The sequence below is a fragment of the Lethenteron reissneri genome, chromosome 6, assembly GCF_015708825.2.
Source record: "Lethenteron reissneri isolate LAM-NWPU_2019-01 chromosome 6, ASM1570882v1, whole genome shotgun sequence".
In the NCBI taxonomy this organism is placed as follows: Eukaryota; Metazoa; Chordata; class Hyperoartia; order Petromyzontiformes; family Petromyzontidae; genus Lethenteron; species Lethenteron reissneri.
In genome coordinates, this window is record NC_083784.1 from 1,410,922 (window position 1) to 1,434,127 (window position 23,206).

A 23,206-nucleotide genomic window follows, 5' to 3' on the forward strand; every position below is an offset into this window, starting at 1 on the left:
CAAGGCTCACATTTAATATACAGCCTAGAGTGTTTGAGCTTAACTCTACAGCAAGGCGAATTATATTATGGGACCTCCTGCAGCTACTACTGAATACTGTATCGGAACAATATTTTCCGTGATAATCTGAACTCATTCCTGTTAGTTGCCGGTGTTGCGCATACAAATTGCATGGACGTCCAACGTCTTTCACACATTGCGTAGCCAATCGTGCTAATCGGTGGTGCGGGGCATGGCGAATAAATAAACGTCGTCATGTTACATAAGAATGGTGCATTTTCAAGCGCCGAGTGAATTGATGGCGCGATATTCGAGTGCCTTTCTAGCCTTTGGCAAACTGTCTGGTTTTAGTGGGGAACGTCTTTAAACGCGAACACTTCGTGCGGCATCATCGCAAGGAAAAGATCGAATGGCGTCGGTGTTGCCATCACCTGCAGCGAACAGCGGCTTGTTTCGCGACTTCACGCGATTGAAAGCGATCGTAGATCGTTTTTTAGCCACCAGTTTACGACGGCGATCTCGCACCATCTGTTGATCTCGTTCACACAACCTCAACAAGCATTCGTCAATAACACAGTGACCTTCAAAGGGAAATAATATATATAATAGGTGACATTTAGGGTTATTGTCCTTTCTTCAGAGCACATGATGTACCCTAAACTGCGCCTATTGTAAATACAAATGTTTCCTGTTAAGGCCACAGTGTTATTGCCGAACGTGAGTTTGTTGTTATTAATTGTGCTTGTGCACCGCTGCCAATGCATCGCCAAATAATAATCGTAGTAAGTGCATCTCCGTACTATGCGCGAATCGCAAAAGGTGATCTTGGTGACACACACGGCGCGTGATTGTGTTCGAGAAATCTTACACGCACGCTGCCCTGCCCATCTTTGGTAACCTGCTCATCTGGTTTGGGTGCAGTTCAGTTTTGCCTTTGGCTTCATCAGAGGAAGGGGGGGGGGGAAGTAGGAAAAAAACACCGTCCATCGGAGGTTGTTGGCTGGTTCGATGGATAAAAGAGCGATAAAGCGTCGACTTGGTCTCAGAGTCACGTACTCTCACCACACTTGTCATCATAGCATCACCAACATCATCATCATCTGCCGGACGAATGGCTTCTCAAGCCGTCGCAATCACTTGAGCGGCACTTCAATGCAACAATCCAGGGTGCTGCTGGCTGCATACCTCTCGACACGTCTGTGCACTGTAACAATGCACCCGGTCCCATCGGGTGTCGGAAGCTAAGGCGGTTTGAGTCTGGATAGTGCTTGATGAAAGCCATGCGTAAAATAGCTGTTGTGGGGGGTGGGGGGGTGGGCAGGTCAATTTCAGCAAAATCAATTGTGTTATATATCTTGCTACGCTCCAACGTCTACGTGTGCACTTTGAACTTCTTTCGCACCGTACGTAGCCAACCGTGCTAATCGGAGGTCTACAATTCCCCACCGTGAGCACGCGGCAGTGACCGGCGCGGTGAAGAATTCACGGCGCTTTGGCAATCCGCTGCTAGATGGAGGCTCCCCTCCGCACACTCTGCGCAAACTGTGTGAGTGCAAGCGGGGGCAGCTGTAAACTTCCAAGGGTCCGATAGATACGGGCTGCCAGGAGGCACTGCCAACTCTCACTGAAGCTATTTCAGAATATGATTATTAAAAAAAAATCTTAAAATATCCAATCATTAAAATCTCCCCGGAATTGCTTTCGATGGTCACCCGGTAAGGAGACTGACACCAATCCTGGTGGAGACTCCCGGACAGTCCGAGAGGGGCTGCTGACCCCGGCTGCCACACGGACATTGCCAGGGAAGAATTGCGCACGTGCTTGTTGGACTGGAGAGCGAGTGCGAGCATCTCGTTGTGACTTCCGAGTGCAGAATTTAGCCACCCCCCACCCCCAAACTCGCACTTCCCCCCCGAGAGGCTGTCAATCATTCATCTCGCTGGCCTCGCATATCTCGCATCAGGAATGTGGCAGGCAGGGCCGCGTTAAGATCCTCTTCCGCCTGAGCTCGCGAGGCAACAGGAAGGAATGGGATGTCGACATGCCGCGGTACATTCCGTCAGAAATGGAGACATCTCGTGGAGACCGCCAAGACGATTAAAACCGCACCCAAAGTAGCCCAGAACAATATAAAAAGGTAACTGGTATTTCATTGTCAAGCTTACAATGTAATATCCCAATGCTGACAAAAATATCTTGCGAATCGCTCAATTGGGATAGTCTTAGTAGACTGTTGGGGCAAGTGCTGTTAGTTGCGAGCACCTATTTAGGCCGGCACGGCACACGAGGGAGTGGGTGGCCAGCACCACGCCCGACCGCCTTTGTCTTCCCAGTGGTGATGTTTACACACCGCACCAGGCACTCATTTGAGGCTGAGTAGTCGACCTAGGGGAGGCCCAGGACCGGTGCATGTATTTGTCACTGGTGTTGGCTGTGAGTGGGAATCGAACTCTGGTTGCCAGGTTTGTAGTGCAGCGCGCTAACCGCTGCACCACCGCTCCCCATATTGGGATCACGCAGTAGCAACAAGATTGCCCCCCCCCCCTCCCCCCTGTGAAAACTTGGCAGGACCCTCCTGCAAAAGAGTCTTGGGACTCAATGAGTCCCAAGACAATTGGGTGAGTCCCAAGACTCATCTTAATAATAAAACGCAGACAAAGATCGATCAATGCTTAGAATCACATTCAGAGACGAACAGAGGCTGCCACGTTGGTGTTAGCGGTCAGCACGCTAGACTTGCAATCCAGAGGTCGCTGGATCGTTGAAGCAACGGCGCGGGTTGCACACACCCACGGGCTCAGTCCAGCCAGCAGTATCAATGTTGCACGGTGGGGCAGAGTGTGGGGACTCCCATTTTTTCCGAAACGTCGGGACCTCTCTTGAGGTTGCTCTCGAGCTGAGAATCACCATCTCTATTGATACTGGTGGAATCCGAAGAGGTAGAAAGCTCTTCTTTCCCCCTACAGATGTCCCCGTAGACGAGCTCCCTCTAGTGGAGAGGCAGGCCCCTTCCATCATAAAGTGGCGTTTGCAAGCGATTGCATCCTTACTTTATTACAGAGAGAGGAACACGCGTATTGGTGGAACAAACGCTGGGTAATGACATCGCACTGACTGCTCAAGAAAATCCATTGGGCAGGACGCCACGTCGCTAGGAAGGTCGAGATTCACGATGGAGTGACAGTCGAGGGCAGGGACGCGCTCGAGGTCGAGCGATGAAATAAATTAATCCGCGTGCAGACGCTGGGGTGGATTTGCAATAGCTTGGGGATGGAAGGCCTTCATCCAGCAGTTGATTGATCACGGCTGATAATTGGAACGAAGACGCACCCGGGCTGTTGGTGAGAACGCGTTCCACGTTCTGCGGCGTTTGCCATTCATTTGAACACCGACCCGAAACGGCACGAGCGCATGCCGCATGGCAAACACCGCCGGTGAGATCGCAGATATCAGCAGCTTTATTCAAATCCCGTTCAAACGAATGGCAGTACAAACATGTCTACAAAGACAAAGAGCCCCCGCATAGCCTGTAACAGACTGCTGGGGCAAGTGCTGTCAGCGAGAAACACGAAGGCCGGCGCCGCACACGAGAGGGGTGGCTGGCCAGCACCACGCCTGCCCATTTTTGTCTCCCTATTGGCGATGTTTACACACCGCACCAGGTACTTATTTGAGGCCGAGTCGATCTAGGGGAGGCCCAGGACCGGTTCAGATCATCGTTACTGATGTTGGCCATGAGCGGGATTTGAATTTGAGTCGCCAGGTTCGTAGCGCAGTGTGCTAACCGCTACGCCACCGCTCCCCACAAACATGCTTACGCCCACACACACACAAGGCAGCACCCGAAATGAAGAATGCACCGGGCCGCACACACGGGCACACGCATCGCACGCCCTGCCACCTGTGCAGAGCAGAGACCCACGATGCACATGGAGCCCGGATATCCGATTTCATCAAGCAATGGATTGCCCTATTAATTGCCGGTTCGAGTATTCGACTAATTGGACAACACGAAAATGGGTTGTGGGGAGCGGGGCGGAGTCTCACCTCAGGCACACTCGTGTGCCGCTGGACGGGAGGTGTGGTGGGCAGAGCTTGGTAACAAGATGGGAATCAATAGCCACGTAGATTTTGCTTTGGGGCTCCGACCTTCTAGGGGCAGGATGTCGGGGCTGCCCCCCATTTTTAAAAGGGGGGCCGAGTATTTACCACAAATAAGAAGTAGTCGATTACAATCTCAAGTGGACTAATCCACTCATCGCCCCCCTATATGTGTCTATAAGTGGACATAACTTCCGCTGCACATCGCATTTCATTGAAGTACATCAAGCCGAGCTCAGAAGCCAAATTCTTTGGGTCTTTCGATAAAGTCACGTTGATAGAACGTTTTCCAACTTTGTCCCTTGGGGGAAATGCTTACGCTGTGTTGAGCGACTGTGAAGAGAACATACAAACTCCAAAAAGGGGCCTTAATCCAGCAGTGAATAGGTCATGGCTGCTGCTGCTGCTGCTCATGATGATGACAAAGGGGCAGCATGATATCCTTGCTCCAACGAGGATTAGGTGGGTGCTCCTCTCTTGCTTAGTGGTGCCGAGCCAGCGGTCGACATCCCACGTTCAGCAACATCGTGCCACTGCCAGCAACCCGACAGACGACGTCAACGCGGCTGCACTCGCCCCCCTCATTCTTTTCTTTGGCCAGCGCCTCGGCTGCGTCCAGCCCACGGCGTCAGCGATTGCACAACGTGGGCTGGAATGACGGATCGCTACACTGTTGAGACGCGCCTCGACTCGGCTGTCGGCCCAAAAAAGATCCACCCCCTCCTCCCACTCGGCCACCCAGTTGTGCGAGGTGTGAGACAATAGTGGAGTCTCAAGCGACGAACCTCACTGAACACCCGACGCAGGGACAGAGACCCTGGGTTCTCTCTGCTGCCCCAGTGACAGCGGGGACCGCTCTCAAACGTGTCCCGACAACAACACAGCAGCAGCAGCCACACACGGAAGAAGGTGCGAGGGTATTTTATCCATAGATGGAAAGCCACGGAGATGACCAGACTGTGAACGTGTCGAGGTGCAAACCACCACTGCTGACTGCCCCATGCAGCACGTGTACTCTGGTGGGATGAGCGGACTTCCCCACTGAGCTATGCCACACGATTCCATGGAATGGATAACAACATTAAACATACAATTGAAGGATGTTGGGTTTTTTTCAAACGCCATATGAATGAAGAAAACCGTTGAAAAATTTCCCAGCTCTCAGCGGCTTCAAATATAAGTCTTTAACAACAAAGGAAACGTTTATCGCGGATTTCCATCCATGCCGCCAATTACTTTTATATTTTACTCCAAACACGATATTTTTATGTCATATTTCAGTATTTTTCTTGCGACTGTCCAATTTACGTAGTCAAATATTAAGAGCAGACTCCTATTTGGTGACTTCAAGGATCACATGTTTGCCCGTCGTCCCACGCACGGTGTGACATACGCCCTCCAAGTGGATTTGTAGTCTCCCACGGAGTTGTGGAATATTCAATTTCAAGCACGAGTGACGCAATCGTGTTGGGGGATGTGATTCCGGAAATTTTTCGGATTAACAAAACCATCCGAATATCAGGAACAGACATAACATTTTTGACTGTCAACCTCCCCTCCCCCCCAACATTACTGTCAACCCATATGGGTTATTCCGTATTCTGATGCAGGGAAATTTAGTTTTCATGTCCATGCAGCTGAGAGCTGTTTCAATAGGGGCAAAAAACATTAGTTTTTGTCTTTGTGTTTCTCCCTTGTGATGGGACTTTGTAGGATGAACGTTGAGATGTATAACGGCGCGGGGTGACCAATAAGGTCTGAATTGGTGTAATAAGGTAGGCACTGATAAGGGGTTGACAAGTATGCAACAATTACTGATTATTTTGAAGGGAAGTGATGTAAATGAAATGGTGCCAACTTCCACTGTTTTCCCGCCGAAAATTGTGTCACGTGGCATCATTTGATGTCACCTTTGCGGGTCAAACAATGCATTAAATTTTTACCTTAAGGTAAAATATATATTTTTTAATATCCAGCATTTTCCTTAAAATCCCAAATACTTTAAAATCCAAAAACTCATTCCAAAAGCATATGCATACATTACTTGAGGTTCTAGTCCTCATAATTAAATGTGACCTATTGATTTCAGACAAACACTTTACCCCTCTGACGATTTCTTCAAACCGGTCCCCACAACAACATCGGTATCCCGCGGTGTGAGGATATGTGATTATTGGTGACAGGAGATGAGGAGACATGGTCCGAGATGTGACGACATGTGATTGGCGGCTGGAAATCGTGTGGCGTGGGATGAAGGGGGTGAAATAAGAGAAGGCGACTGTGGCATACGTTATAAATGGGCCCTAAATAAAAAAAGCACAAATATTAAAACACAAATGTTTTACTTGTGTAGTGACAGAGAATCGGTCACTTAACAGCATAGCGCTGGCTGCTGGCAGGGAAGGGGATCTGCAGCTCACAGCAGCCCTGACTGACAGCAGGTCACGTGATCGACCCGAGAGCGATCGAGGGGAAAGCTCACGGAAGGGGCACATCGAGAACCCGCTAGAAGGTTCCAGAAGGGGGGCGGGGCCAGGGGCGGAGCCAGCAGGCTACGCTGGCAGTAGAAGAGGGGCCCCGGGAGGGGAGCTCGGGGCTGTCGTGTGGGGTGGGGGGGGTGGGGGGTGGGGGGGTGGGGGGGTGGGGGGGTGGGGGGGTGGGGGGTGGGGGGGTGGGGGGGTCCCCGTCGTGCTGCTGCTGCTGGAGTCTTCACCGTCTCGGCGTCGCCAGTCAGGCAGTCTGCCAGCCGTGCTGACTGGGAACTTTAGTCACCCAGTGTGAACTGTTAAGGGCGTTTAATAAACAGAGTGCCTCCTACTCTTAGTGTCTCTGAGTCACTTGCATAGTAAAGTAATTTTATTTTTCCATTTGCTATACAGCCAGATTATACGACAAATCGCTAACCTTTAACACCCAGTCGTTCCTAAAAGTTTAAGGCGGTATAGTACTATAGCAATAGAGCAAGTGCAGAATCACTGAACCGGAATTGATAGCTTGAAAGCATTTCGCGCGGGGTCCTTGAACGTGCGGGGCCCGTGGCTACATGTGTAGCTGCTTGTGCTACTGGGATAATCCGGCACTGGGTAAGGGTGCACGTCGGAGGAGGGACTGTAGGAGAGAGCGGGGGGTGAAGGAGGGAGCTGCGTGCTTCGGAGGTGTTGGCCAGGAGAGAGGTCCGCCAGACCCCCGCGACACGCGAATTGGCAATCCGATAACTGTGAACTCATTGGCTACCACATTCTGATGAGCCCCCCCCCCCTCTTCTCCCCCCTCAACTTACTTTTAACTTTTAAGGGATTATATCTTGAATCATTGCCTCACTTGATGCAGCAAATCTGGCTGTGACGGTCCCACCTGATGACGGAGACTTGTGTTGCCTCCGAAACGTCGTGATTTTTATTTTATTTTACTTTTATTAATTTTAATGTTTTACCTACGTGACTTTACCGAAAAAACCTAAGAATATGAATCCTTGCAGTCACGAAAGCTTCAAATCTAGAACTGTGAACTCGTTTATTCAGCCGGGTGGACAGAACTGTGAAAGAATTTAAGAAACTCGCCCCCCCCCCCCCCATCTCTTTTTTTCCCCAACTGCCGCGCCATCAGTTTTAAACGCCTACGTGGCTGTTATTCATCGATGTCCATTGCTTAACCAGTTTTGGTGCCCTTCGGAGGTCCGTCCTTCCCAAATCCAAATGAGTTGTCGCATGAACGCTTAGTGCAAGGTCACTTAAACGTGAATTTTACACCACTTAATTATGCCGCTATGAGCCCCCGTCGACCTGAAACTAGAGTTTGATGACCGGCCATGGCTAACAATGAGTGGTATCTCAACTTGTCTTGTCACAGCGCCTCACCCCCCACCCCGAGCGTGGTGAAGTATGGTGGAATTATGCAAAGGTGCAGGGTGACCCTCATCCAGCAGTTGTGACAAAATGGCAGTACGTGTGATTTTATTACACACTGTAAAAAAAGACGAAGATCCCCCGTACAGCCTGAACAGACTGTTGGAGTAAGTGCTTTCAGCAAGCTCCAATGAAGGCCGCACTATACACCACACTACACACACATACACACATACTTGTGTGTGTGTATGTGTGTATGACTCACGTCTGAATACTGAGCCAGTACTTCTCGGTGCCTGGTTCTCAGTCCCAGAAAAGGAGCGTGATTTATTTGCCGTTATATTTATTATTTCTATATTTTAAAGCCCTTAGCAAAGCGCCCATAACAGGCAGTGACAAAATGAAAAATCTTCACTTTTTACCCAAAGCGGCCCCCAGAGTCGCAAGCGTCTCTCTCTCTCTATTGAGAGATTACGGGACTCCTCACAACATTTAATCAACATGCTCCATTACCCAACCCTCCTGCGTGCACCCAACTAGCAGGGGTCAGTAATTTCCATTTTCACTCTTGGTTGTCCTCCGTCACCCCCTGAGCTGAACCTGACCCAAGTCAAGTGACCCCCCCCCCCCCCCCCCATGCAATCTCGAGACGGTTTTGTGCGCGATGGTCAGTGACCAAGCCCAGATCATCAAACACACACTTGCGCACACAAGATGGCCCTTTTTTTTGCCAAGCAGAGGGAGCGGTGCTAATTTTTCGCTTGTCTGCCCCATGGGATCTCAAAGGGGGGGCTGAATCGGTACCCTTACATGGAGGGGCATTGCTTCCTTGAGCCTGCCCAGTCACAGCGGTGGGCGGGGGGGGGCTAGTGGGGGGGGGGGTGAAGATTTATAGCGATGTATTTCTCTCCGGCGGATCTTAAAGGGACGTCTCGCGCGGAAAACGCCTGATGGCCTCGGCCCAGTCGCTCGCAACGAGCGAGAGAGGAGAGATTGAGAGAGGGCCGTGCGGTGCAGAGCTCTCCCCTAGGTTGTGAAATTTGCACTTAATTCAGCCGCCCTAGATCAGAGAGGTCAAATGAGGCTACGGGGATGTCACGGCGGGAATTTATCTTCGGCGGCGGTAAATGTTGAGGATTTTAGGGATCGGCGTACTGTATATTGGTAGGCCATGCCTGCGAGAGAACAACCGCCGTGGAGATGGAGTGATGAAAATCAGCTCGTGCGCAGGTGCCACGGTGGATTACTACATTGTAGGATTGTGGAAGAGGGTGGCGGTTTTGGGGGAATCCCTTCATCCAGCAGTGGATTGACCATGGCTGATGATGGTGGTGACGATAGGGTTCCATAAAATCCCTTCCGAGGTAACGGATGGCTCGTTTTCCGCGGCGTAACGCTCGAATAGCGATACAAATGTGTGCTCGAATATCATTTACACCGAGTCGTCTCTGCGAGAGTGATCGTGCAGCCGCGTGTTGCAGACAGATCTAATGCGTGAATGCTTTCAACCTTGTTGCCCGCACATCTCGTGTTATGAATATGAGGTCGAAGCGAATTTGTTTGAACAAACGTGGACCGTCGCCGCATTAAAAATGTGCAGTGTTGTTTCGAGTCTCGCTTTAATGGCTCCGACATCTTACCCCGCAACACCCGAGCTCGCTCCGGACACTTAAGACGGCGCTCGGTCCGCTGATGCGTATTGTGTCGTACAACAGGTGACCCTTGTTCCTGCACATAATTGAGCGGCTTCTGTTCATCCAATGTCACTCTATACTGTAGAGTGTCGTCAAGTTGCTCCTAATAGGTAAACAAAACACATTAGCCTTCGGTGCAAACAGATGCCCGTGCGTCAACTGATCATTCGATAAACACCGTGTTATTCTTACATACAGCAATTGTTCGATATCCGCTAATGAGGATGTTCTTACAAACACAACATGTCAGCGTTTGCCTGCGTTATCGTATTCTTGCACGTTTTCAAAAGGCCCTCGACGGTAAGGAGAAGCTCGTAAGTGTGATGGGACGTACACGTTGCACCGTGTGCGTGTTTGTGTGTGTGGCCTTTGTGCAACAATGTTAAGATTGCGTTGTGCTGTTTGTCAGTGTTTGGCATGACCGCACGCGCCTGCGAAAACCCATCGGCTGAAACTTTGATGCCTGCATTTTTTTTTTTTTTTCTTTCCCCGATGCCAACATGAACTTAATTCCCTTTGCTAGCCGGCTTTTTTTTGAGCTACCAAACATTGATACACCAACTAGAAAGACAACTGTATTGTTATGCACAACAATGTGTTGATAGCCGATACCCAATAACCCGTTTCCGTGAGGGTCGTTAGTTTAAAATAAAGGTTGACTTCAGGTCATAGGCTTGAAGGCTTTTGTGCCAAAACCACGTTTGTCATTTTGAATGCGTGGGGTTATTATTTAGTGTAAACGTACGCATTGTGCATTCGCAAGATTTTTTTCTGGGTGATAAAAGTCAAAGTCTCACAAGCAGAATGTCTGGCCTAATTGTTTATTGCCTCTGACCAAATCACCCTCGAGGTGCCCAATTCCCGACGGATCTCAAAAGCTAAGCAGGTTCGAGCCCAGCCAAGCCCTGGATATAGGTGGCGATGAAGGCTTGCCAGGTGTTGTAGGTGTTGGAGCAATGAAGATGGCAGTGCTGGGTGTTACTACCTCAATGTGTGGTGGATGTTCTCTGTGTTCCTCAGCTCCCTGCTGTAACAAGAATAGCAACATCCCAATGCGGAATCATCCTGAAAGAGAATCTTGAGACTTGGCATGGCTTCCCGGAAAAATAATTATTCAATATTTTGATGGCCCCCTTTCTTGCTCGTAACGCGTACACGTGATGTACCAAATGCGTGGACAACCACATGCAAAGCGGCGTGTGGTTATTATCCGTATGCAGCTAGGGCACACAGGGTATTGTGTAGAAACATTTTGTCCAGCGGCAAAACACGAGACCACGATTATTGGAATTCATGGGCTGACGAGGTTCTTCTGTGCTCTGTGCTCTCTGTGTCTGTGTTTGCAGATCAATGTTCGGGTGACCACCCTGGATGCGGAGATGGAATTCTCCATCCTGCACACCATTTACGGCCGGCAGCTCTTCGACCAGGTAACTCGCGGGTGTCTGTTTGTGGACGTGCGGTCTGGAATTGGGAAGGGCGGGAGGTGAGCGGTGGCGCAGTCTGCACGGCAAGGAATGCTTGTCCGCATCGTCTCCTAAGGCTCAAGTGTGGGCTCTGTGCATCTGGTTCGTTGTGTCTGCGTGCGTGCGTGTGCGGTAGAAATTGTTGCATTAATCATTCGCCTTTTTTACCATCAAGTTCATGAAGAATAATAGCAGTGGCCCGCTCGCTGCCCATGCCTCCCAAACCTGGGCCGCCGTAACAGGACGGCCGCGCTCGCGTCCCTGCATGCGCATCGGCGCTTTAGCATCCACGTGCACGTAGCCTGGCACCCGTGCCGTGGTGACATCACTAAGGCCACTCTATAAAAAAAAATGTTTTACCAGGTAAGGCCCATTAAGCTATATAGCTGTTTTTCAGAAGTAACCTGGCTATCACAAATGATAGCTCAACGAAGTGGCTTATCGCGCGGAAATATTTAGCAGCCAAATACTCGAAACGCATGTTGATTCAAAATGTGGAGGGAAAACCCCGGATTGTCCGGAGAAAAATTCACGCGACCACGTGGAGAGAGAGAGACACGCAAACTCCAAACCAATACACTCAACAGGCGTCGGGGTCGGGATCGAAACCACGACCACCCGTACACCAGGCGAGGTAGTTAACATCTCGCCACCGTGGCGCCATTCACTCTCAAATGGCGGCGGTTGTTGTTCTGGTGGCGTCCACATTAACCCCGAAGCCGCTACTACCCTCACAATGCACTCCACCTGCCCCCCCCCCACCGCAACTCCCCACTTCCCCATCTCCTCTCCACCCACCTAAAGGGCATCACCCACATTAACCCTGCAGCAGCAGCAGCAGCTGCAGCTGCTGCTGCTGCTGATGCTGCTGCTGATGGCAGCCGCCGCACTATTTACCTCCTCCTGCCCTTGCCGCCACTTCCCTTGCATTCCGCTGCTCGCCCTTTGCAGCGCACACAACCCATCCCGTCCGCGGCAAGCTCGCGGAACGGAACGATGAGGATCCCCCGGGGTCCATCCGGGCGAGCGGGGGGTTTTATTAGAAATTAATGAATGACGTTCAGAACGGACGTTGTTCGTTGTTGGCGAGAGGCAAGAAAGACGTCCATGTTGTTGGCAGATTTAGGCTTTTTCCGCAAAATTATCGAGTGACGGGAAAATATCATATTTAATTAAAACGTATTGCATTCGCATATTTTGACCAAATCGCCTGGCATGCAACCGATGTCATATGACTTCAGAAGCTAAGCAGGTTTGGAGCCTGGAATAGGTCTTGAATGGGTGACCACCACCGTCCATCACCAGGACCTACCACCCACCCACCTGCACAGCCTCCGCCTCACCCCAATTCACAATCCGCACTGACCAGCGTGGTGAAGTATGGTCAAACAACTCCCCTGACCGACACGGCCTGGCGAGTGATATTAGTGATACGAGGACAACGAAGCGCTCATTCGGCAGCGGGTTGACAAACGCCTGTAAATTATTATTATTATTAGTTGATGATACGCATTGAGGCGACTGTGAACGTGGGTTACTAGATGGTAGGGATGCCACCTGCCCGCAACATTTATTAGGCAATGGGCAGCGCATAATTCGGGTGGAAAGTCCACCCTCCTCCGCACTAATTAGACGAATGAAAGAGCTCGTGAGGAAGTGGTTGACTCGATTGTCCCACGCAATTGCCAGCCAGGATGCGCGTCTCTGCGTCGTCGCCTGAATTTTGTTCAATCCGAGGGCGATAACCCGACAGGAGGGGCAAATCGTTTTGCACTTAACTCTGCGACTCTGGATTACGTCCCCACCCTGACCCCAAACGACCCAGAGGATTGGGCCCCCCCATTTTGCTTCCGCCTTTCGCCTTCCCTCGGCATCGATGGCGGCGGCAGAAGAAGAAGAATGGTGTTGGGAAACTCAGAAGTTGCACCGCGTGAAGCGGTCATGGCGTTCGCCGAAGAATGAAACAAATAGCGACGCTCGCAAATAAATAAAGAAGAACACAAAGACGCACGCACACACGAACGCTTGCTCACAAGTCACGACTTATGAGATTATACCGGTTTGGCTGCAGGCACACCTAGGGCGTGCTTATTCTCAAACAAAGCCCCTTGGAGCCGCTGAGGCCTGCCATCGCCTGCTGTGGCTGGCGTCAAGAATAGCCAACCTCCTAACCCCCCCCCCCACCCCCCCACTGCTGCCCACTCACCCTCCCCTCACGTCCACTCCCAGTCGTGTGCCTCCCAGTTGCCATCTCATGGTCACCGCACCTCACCGCGGCGCACGGAGCTTCCAGGTGCGCTTCTGCTGCCGTCTGGAACTCTCTTCCTTCCGATGTTAGGAAACCACTGGAGCTCTGCACTTTTAAATTATCATCATCATCGTCCTTCCCGCGCACCTCCGATTGGCACGCTTGGCTACGTACGGTGCGAAAGAAGTTCAATGTACACACGTAGCGGTCACAGTTGTCTCTGTGTGTGTCACTGCTGCAGCCAGTCGCTAGAGAGGACCACAGTGCAAGATTAAAGTGTGGCATCTTTGAAAAAATAAAGCCCATTCGAGGCTTCACTTGTAACTTGCTGACGTGACCTGACTATAGACATTTGTGAAAAAGAGCTTCATAACCCATCGGATTCCTCTTCCAGGATAAATAAATATCCTGACTTCTAGCAGCCACGCTACTTGACACGAGCCCAGGGTTGTGTGTACGTGTGTACGTGTGTACGTGCTTGGGGAGTGGTGGTGCCGTGACTCGCATGCTGCGCTACGAACCCGGCAAACCGAGTTCGATTCCCGCTCATGGCCAACGCAAGTGACGATTATCTGAACCGGTTCTGGGCCTCCCCGTCGTCGACTCGACCTCAAATGAGCACCTGGTGCAGTGAGTAAACATTGCCACTCAGCAGACAATCGTGGTCGGGCATGGTGCTGGCAACCAACCCCCTCGTGCTCCGTTGTGGTCTTAATAATAGGTGCTTGCTAACAGCACTTGCCCCAAAAGTTTGTTGTGGCTATACAGGGAATCTTTGCCTACAAGAATAAATTTGCATCATTTTGTGAGCGATTTAATCTATCAGAAGCACGATACATAACAACGCTGCCGCTTGCATAAACGTGTCGGATAAGTAAGCGCATAAATTTACGAATATTTGAAAATCTACTTTATCCGTCCGCTCGTCTATAAATCGCTTAAAGTTTCCCCGTCCCGTGACTCTTGACATTGGCAAAGAAACGAGAAAAGTTTTGCGTTTAATCAACTACTTGGTGAGTCGCATTGGTGCCAAGCCTCTGACGGGCTGACAAGTCCATGAGTAAACATTTGCTTTAAAAAATGACATCGCGTTCTCTCTCCCTGGAACGAGATAACGCCGCCGCCGCCGCCGGATTACAGCAAATCCTGCAGGAGGGCAGTGCCCCGAGATTAAAATGTTCACGAAGTTGTGCATTGTTTAAAGGGCTGACTGAGGTTTTGCCGTAAAGCGGAGTAGATAAAATGAGCAGTTTAACACTTTCGTGACCGATGTTATTCATCACAATGGGTTTTTCGTGTTAGATCGCGTAAATATGAACGCTGTGTCGTTAACCTACTACCACCCAACCGCAGCCAATTAGTAAGGTTTGTCACGTAAACAAAACGTGGCAATTAGTTACTGCTTCAGTACACCGCCGGTGTGCTGGAGAGTAAACCCAGCACAACATTTGCAATGCTGGTTGTAATTACCAGCGTCGTACCCAAATTGTTAATGTTGTGGGTTTACTCTCCAACACACCGCCGGTGTGCTGACGTAGTAACTAATTGGCAGGTTTTATTAACGTGACACATCTTACTAATTGGCTGTGTCGAGTGGTGGAGGGTTAAGGACACATTTATACTTGCGCGATCTAACCCAAAATCCTTTATCGCGAAAATGAGCAGATTGCAATAGCAAATTGATTGTGTACCCTAAGTTCTATTCAATTTCTCTCAAACGATATTAACGTGGCCTATTTATAGTTTTTTTTCACGTTCATTTAGCAAGAATGCCCTTGTATTTATCGGCCGCACGTTCAATTGCATTAGTATCAACTTTCAACACCACGCACCAAAAAAAAAAGAACCGAGTGAGTTCCGTGTCTCTGAAATATTGAAGTTTGCAACGCTTAAGATTTGTTTTTTCGAAAACTACTTAAAAAAAAATTTGTACACAACTATATAAAAAAAAAACACCTGCCCCATAAAATTCGGAGCTGAAATGACAAGCACACCTCCATCCCCAATGGATGCTAGAGTTGCAGCCCTCTGTGGAGGTTTACATCCTGCTAAGGTTTTACGAGCCCGATCCGCCATTGGGAAACACGTGTGGGTAGGATTTTTAATCGACGAGCTACAAAGAAAAAAAAGCCAGGGACATATCGTCGGAAGAACCGGGAGAGTTCAAACATGTAAACACTTTGCATCGAGTGTCGTATCATCCATCACCGTCGGCCGTGATCACTCCACTGCTGGATGAAGGCGATCCTGGAAAAAGCAGGACGGGTGGCAACACCCTGATCTGTGGGAGCAGTGGTGGTGTTTCGATGTAAAGCTTTCGTGACTGCAGGGATTCGTCTTCTTGGTTCTTTCGGTAAAGTCACGTAGAAGGGAAATAATAAAATAATAAAAATAAAACATAATAAAATTTCGATTTCAAGCTTTCGTGACTGCAGGGATTCGTCTTCTTGGTTCTTTCAGTAAAGTCACGTAGAATGGAAATAATAAAATAATAAAAATACAAATAAATTATTGTATTATGTTTTATTTTTTTTATTTTATTATTTCCATTCTACGTGACTTTACCGAAAGAACCAAGACGATGAGTGGTGGTGTTTTTGGCCCAATTCGGGGGCAACCTCGGCCAATATTACGTCTCGTGGGCCCTGCCTTCAATTTACAAACCCCTCCGTGAGATGACGGACAGGATGGAGATGAGAGGTAGGGATGTGGCGACACGAATGTGGACAACCGACGGCGGTGTAAAGCGACGAGCGAAGAGGGGGGTAGGAATGAGACGGGGGATGTTGGTGCAAGGTGAGCGAGATTCCGTGAGATCAGAGGGAAGAGGGCTGCACATCAAATAGAACTGAGAGGGTCGATTTATCTTCTCCGTGTTCATTTTCTCATGTTCAGATCTGAATTAGAGCGAAATGTTTTGGTGCATTCCGATTCAAAAGGTAATTTATCCGGAGGCCCCCTTGAGCCGCCTGGTTTTGCTTCGCCCCTCGTGCCGCCACTGTGCAGGAGCGCTGGGTGTCATCTCAGAGTTGAGGTGCTGACGGGGTCTCCTCTTTGTGCGCACGTGTGTGTGTGTGCGTTTGTGTGCATGTGTGTGTGCACGTGTGTGTGCACGTGTGTGTGTGTGCATGTGTGTGTGTGTGCATGCGTGTGTGTGTGCACGTGTGTGTGCACGTGTGTGTGTGTGCATGTGTGTGTGTGTGCATGTGTGTGTGTGTGCACGTGTGTGTGTGCATGTGTGTGTGTGTGCATGTGTGTGTGTGTGCACGTGTGTGGTCCGCAGTGTGGAGCGGTAGTGTAGTGGTTAGCGCTATGCTGCGCTACGAACCTGGCGACCCGGGTTCGATTCCCGCTCACGGTCAATACCAGTGACGATTATCTGAACCGGTTCTGGGCCTCCCTGAGGAAGACTCGGCCTCAAATGAGAGACAAAGGCGGCCGGGCGTGGTGCTGGTCACCCACCCCCCCCCCTCGTGCGCCGTGCCGGCCTTCACAGGTGCTACTCGCTAACAGCATTTGCCCCAACAGTCTGTCAAGGCTAAACGGGGGATTTTTGTCTTTGTATTCCGCAAGGTCGTGCGCACCATCGGACTCCGCGAGATCTGGTTCTTCGGCCTCCAGTACACGGACCTCAAGGGCTCCATCGGATGGCTCAAGATGGACAAGAAGGTACTGGCACACGTGACATCTCCCAGAAGCCCACGCAGCAGGGCCGCGTTATCTAATTTAAATAATGAAGTGATCGAGTAGCCGGCCGATTTTATCGATCGGATCGCTCGCAAATTAGTTGGGAAAGAGTTGCACCCCTGTTCTCATGTCGCGTGCCGCTTCACAGAAGCCTGAGGACGTCGCCGGCGTCGTCGTGAATTGCATGACGCACGGCATCGCTCGCCTCCTACCTTTGTTGAGGCAGCAAGGTGCATTGTGTGGGACGGCTTCCAAGTAATGGACCACAATTAAACAAAAACGTAATCCATTACAACCGTTAGTCGATTAATCTATGTAATCAACATCACCGTATAATGGTCCCTGCTCTACGACCACAGCCTGCATGGCACACAGACAAATAAACTCACCCACACTTCATTAAGCAGTGTCGTGTGTGCTCACAGCTGCTGCTTGTAATGTTGTTGTTTTTCTCAATTCTCATCTCGGCTGTGTCCAGCGAAGATTTCCCAAGTGAAAATGGTGCTTGTGAGCGCACAAGTCAACCGTAATGTTTGGCCGGTCTTTTGGGTTCGTACAAGGGTGAGAATTTCTAGAGATGACTTCTGCAATGGCCCAGCCCGAGTGTTGGCCAGCATCGTCGCTTTCGAGTTCTCATTCCCTCACTTCGTTGGCGACATCAGCATTCGCCCGTGAAGGCTTTCGCAGCAAGAGGAATAGCCGGTATCGTAAAAGTAATTTATTTTTAAATGTTTGTAAATTATGCCGGCTGCGTTGTCCTCATTAAAATTCCGCCTGTGCCGTCAGCTTCCTGCCATGCGCTGAACAACAATTCTATTTGGAACTCTAGTTGTGCCAGAGTACGGCCCCAGAATATGATGAAACAAAACTTCTTTCTTATCACCACAGCGTTGCTTCCTTATATTCCCTGCAAAAAAACCCATCTTTGTCGCATGGCAATCAAACCATAATTTCGACGTCTCGGAGCTGAAACGTGCCGAATTAAAGTAGAAAAACGAAAATTGGATGTGTTGGACACTGGCGAGACCATCAGCGCGCTACCCTTGTGTGTCCAGTTTAGTCACGGACGGATGAAACCTGAATTCAAACCCCGACGCCAGCAGTGTTGGCAACGTCCTATGACCCATTAGCCACTCTGTCGCTACCTGAGTGTGTTTATTTTAGTGAAACGTGAGTTTGTATTGAGCGGTTAAACTGGTATGCCCTCATTTGCCTTCAAGATACTACCGGCTAGCAGCTGTTGCTACGGAGATTGCACAAATATGTTTTGCTTGGGAAGAAGCTGAAATATGATGGTCGTTTCGGCGCATACAAGTGGGTCCGAGTGACCGTGCATTTCCCTCCCAGGTGAACTTGAGAGACAAAGAGTTTCCAAAATGTATAGCTCTATTGACGTGTAAATAATATGGGCATTGTGAGGCTCGGAGTACGATTTCTTCAGCTGCAGTGGCGTTAAACCATGCACTCATGGAACAAATGCAGTTCAAAGCCATGCCACTGTTCACGATGAAATTAGATTTTTTTTTTTGGTCTGCATTAATTTTCTTATCCAGTAATTATCTCAAACATGCCTTTGTTCTGGCGCCTCTGTGTACTGTACGGGAAGCGTGGTATCAATAATAAATGATGGCATCCCCGAACTGCCAAATATACTTATTTAAGCTTGTTACGTGGTCACAGTCCACCAGCCAGTGACAACAACACAGGGATCCTGGAAGAAACATCCCATCACTCTCAGCTCAGTCACCACCAATGACTGCACACACACAAACAAACAAATGACCCATTGTTATTCAATTTGGTTGGGCACAATTTGGCTCCATCACAGCTGTGGTAATGTAACATTACATAGGGTTTGATTGTCAGGCAGAGTGTTTTAGAAAGTGTGTGTTAAAGATACGCAGGCGACGAAGATGCTCTGTCAAATATTTGTTGTGCAGTCAATCACGGACACGTGGGGGTAGGATATTTTTCAAAATTGGATTTTTTTTCGTGTCGGTGACTCAACGCTGATAGAGCACCAGGAATAGTGTTGAGGAGAAGAGAAAAAAAAATCCCCCAAATATATAGACGCAAAATAAAATGTGGACGAGCCGAACAGTGTGATAAATTATTTTTTTAATATTTTCTGAAGATTGAAAATATTGGATGTCACGCGATGCTCTGCTGGCTTTGAAATCCACTCGGGAATTATTCTCATGACATGCTTGATTGGCATTGTAATTCGTAAAGAAGTCCAGAGACACGTATAATAAAAAGAAGAGGCAGTCGCCTGGAAGAAAAAAAAAACTCCATTAACGAATCTGTTTAGTTCTCTCGTTGTGGAGCGCTGTTCTCCCATTATAGCAACAACAACAAAGCAATCGAAACTCCTCATTTTTTTAAGATGGCCATTAAGAACCACATTAAGGAGATGATACTCATTTAGGAGGCATACTTATTTTTAAAAGCCCTCGCTGCATTCCGTAAGCAACGGCTACACGAATCCTCCGATTGGCTATTAGGGAGCGCCAATTAGCCTGACAGCACCGTGCCGTTGCTGTACTCTCCGCTGTGCCTCTTTAAAAGACCCAGGTGTGTTACGGTGCGCGCAAAACGGCCGCGTGGTGTTCGGAGCGGGAGGCCGTCATCCGGGGGGCGCCTCCCTGGGTCGTTCGCATTTCTCAGGGGGCAGTTGGGGCCTGTCGGGGAGTGAGCCCGGACCCCTCACTCCGCACGGTTAGCTGCTTCGCCGGAGAATATCGCGTGTCACCACGACACAGTCTGTTGAACGCTCGTTGGACACAATCCGAGCTCTGTGCAGCAGGAGAGTGACACTGAATAGCTCTGCAGGGGGTGATCTGGCATCACGGGCTGCGTGGTATCTAGCCGGCTGCTCTTCCTCGCTTAATGCCCTCCCTGTGAACTCCTGAGGGTAACGCCAAAAGTTTCAGGGCATCTTGCTTTGATGTTGGTGAAAAGGTGAAGATTAAGGGGCACCCCTGTAATTGCTTGTTCACGCCACTGCTGGCGGAAGAGGCCCTCGCACTCGTTGCACACAAAGTGTTCGCCACAAATTAACCACGATCTCACCTCGGAGCATAAACCATCACGCAAACTTTGGTCACCCTCGCAGCAGCGGCATTTGTGGCTGGCCGTCGAAGAAAGACGGTCACCACATCGCACGCTTTCAGATGCACTTCTGCGGCCGTCTGGAACGCTCTTCCTTCACATATTAGGAAGCCACTGAAGCTATGCACTTTTAAATAATCTGGATTGAAAACTCACTTCTTTAGAACTGATTTTTGTGTTTAGTCTGTTGTCCTTCCCTCCCGCACCTCCAATTAGAACGGTTGGCTACGGACGGTACGAAAGAAGTTCAGCATACATAGCAAACAGGAGAGAACACTTTCTCGAGCTAAATCTTTTCCTACTCTGCCACATGAGACCTGTCGATAGTCAAGAGGTGGTGGTGGGCGAGTTATTACTGCTGAGTGGAGAGAGGTGGGGGTATTTTAGAAACTGGCGCCATTATTTCAATTGCTGTGCCCAGATATTGAACCGGTGACCTGGATTGCAAGTCCGGCTTGCTAACCATGACATTCCAGCAGCATCCATCGCCTTTGAAATTGATGAGGCCTTATAATAACACTGCTAGGCAGTAGTTCATTATTGTTTCTGAGGATAACATTTAATATTCTATAACTTTATCAACAACATAAAATGAAAAGTCCCGTGTGAGGGGGAAAAAGTCAGTGTTGTAAATTGCAATTTGTACTCATGTCTGATACACTTTTGGTATTTAAAGTTCACAAACATAAAATAGATAAAGACTTTGAGGCACATATTAACCTGATAAACTTTTCTAGGAGTGTAAATAATTCCTGAACACACAGCTACCAGCACTCAAAGATGCTAAAATATTTAGACTGGAAATGTATTTAACTTTGTGTTAATTTTAAAAATATTTTTTGTCAGTTTCATGAGGGGAAATATTGTTATTCCATCCTAGTGAGCTCCATTTCACATAAATCCCACGTAGTCGTTTTGGTTATTTTTTTCACCTCTTAAATGTCAAAAGAAAAGGTCTTGGGTGTGAGATTATTTTAAAATGGCGGTGACAGCTGTCTCATTCTGAAACAACAGTATTGCCTCGTGCGATACTCGCAGCAAACTGCGTGCTCTTCCATGAAATATGTGCTTGCCATCTGCACTTACCCTTCACATTGTCTTGGGCTATTTTATTTATGAAATGTCCCCATTGGGGAAACAATTCGGCGAACAGACTCGTGTAAGCTCACAGGTCTTACTCGACTCAGTCCTTTAAAAAAAATATGTAACAAATGGGAACTCTTCCCCATGGACGTTCACTAAGTGCATTTTAGAAAACGGGGAAAAAAATAATTCGATGTTGAAGCCAGAGAAGTAATCTTTAACACGAATGCACATTCCCATTTGTCAGAGATCACCAAAGTGCATCGCGTTAGTTTGCCGGCTCAGCAGGAAAATCCGAGGCTTGTCTCGAGTAGCAATGTTTCATTTTCTAAAACTACTCTCTTTCAAAAAGAGATTATTATGGACAGTTGTGAAAAAAATACTGCAAGGCCCCGTTGTGGAAGTGAAGCGTCTCTTTGATGTCACCTGTTAATCTATCAAAGGCCGGCTCTGAGCCTTGGCAAAACCAAGGTAACTTAGACAAAATACAAACCACGCATGCTGCTACTGCTGTGATAATTCTACAAGTCACTGGAATATATATTTATTACCAAACCAGAAATATCTAGCTTCAACATCGTCGTGCTCCAATGGGTCAGTGCACCGGACTTGCAATCCAGAGGTGGTGACCAGTTTGATTTTATCTCCTGCCATGGCAGTTTAAACATTTGAGCCTGTTGCATTGAGAACCACCCCCTGCATCTCACACCATCTGCGCACCCAGCAGTACGCCAAAGTCATGGGTGGTGGGGTTAAAGTGTGGCACAATAGCCCAAAAACACCTTCTCGAGGTGCTGTCGGGTCGGTGCTCTGCCTAGTGAAGGCCCTTCTGCCAGCAGTGGCATTAGCAAGGTATTTTAGGGCTGCACCTTTATCTTTTACCATACGCAAACGTTTGAAGAAAACAAAATATGACAATCAACTAAGGCAGATGTAACATCTAAATACGGATTGCAGCACTGTACACACTGTCCTGCCGTAGGAGGAGCTAATACTTGGCCTTAAGGTATTTATTTGAAATCTGGTGCTTGTGACCTAACTGCATTCCGCTAAAATATGTCGCAGAACTGCATGTTTAGAATGTTTTCTAACCCAAGTTTATTGCCGTGCAAAGATGCTTAACGATCTTCTGACTATGACAGATGTTGAAAACAGCCTCGGGCTTCTGCTGTCTCAGCACACGTTTTAGCTGTGGTTGCTCCACACAATAGCAGCAGTGCGGCCTACATCAGGATATTGTTCCTGGGTTTCTGCGCTGTACAAAGGAACTTGCCTATAGAGGCATGAGTAGCCAAGCACATTGATCCTGCGTGAATGGCTCGACCCCGAGGGATCCATTTGACATGGAGGGTAATCGGTGGGCAGTAGAGGCCACAGTAGAGGTTTTTTGGGGGGTTAGATCGCATCAATATAAATGTGTCTTTAAACCCACAACCACCCGACACGGCCAATTGGTAAGGGTTGTCACACAAACAAAACAGGCCAATTTGTTACTAGTACGGCACACTGGTGTGTTGGAGAGTAAACACATAATATTTACAAAATGTTCTGCACTTCTATACACCCATGTCAATGTGCCACACCTTTCCCAATCAATGCCACTGACCAGCATGGTGAAGTATGGTTAAATATCACCCACAACCCCACCCCACCCCCACCCTGTGTGGTGTGGGGAAGACCCTACTCCGCCAGCGGATGAAGCAAAGGGCAGTTCTGTGTGTTATTCAATAACGTTTACAAAAATAAACATTACAAGTCGGTTGTTGTAGTTAGAAAATAAAAAGTCGTATTTTTCGCTTCGGCATCGGCACATTTTTTGTCGTTGCGTCGGTGTGGGTTGCAAAATCCTCTTACGGGGTCGTCACCAGTTGGAGGGTGTGGTACCCCGAGGTATGTTGCCCCGAGGTATGCTGCAAGGGTTGGTGGATGTGGTCCAAAGGCCGCCCGTTTTGTGTTTTGTCTCTTCACGTA

General features: G+C 48.9%; 1 protein-coding gene across 1 annotated transcript in view; it reads left to right on the top strand.

Moving 5' to 3' along the window:
- Positions 1–23,206, top strand: part of LOC133353541 (radixin-like) — a 64,046-nt gene that overhangs the window by 11,131 nt on the left and 29,709 nt on the right. The window contains exons 2-3 of the mRNA XM_061569861.1: positions 10,987–11,070; positions 16,928–17,023. Coding sequence (XP_061425845.1) covers positions 10,987–11,070; positions 16,928–17,023 — 180 coding nt within the window. The remainder of the gene's footprint in view (positions 1–10,986; positions 11,071–16,927; positions 17,024–23,206) is intronic.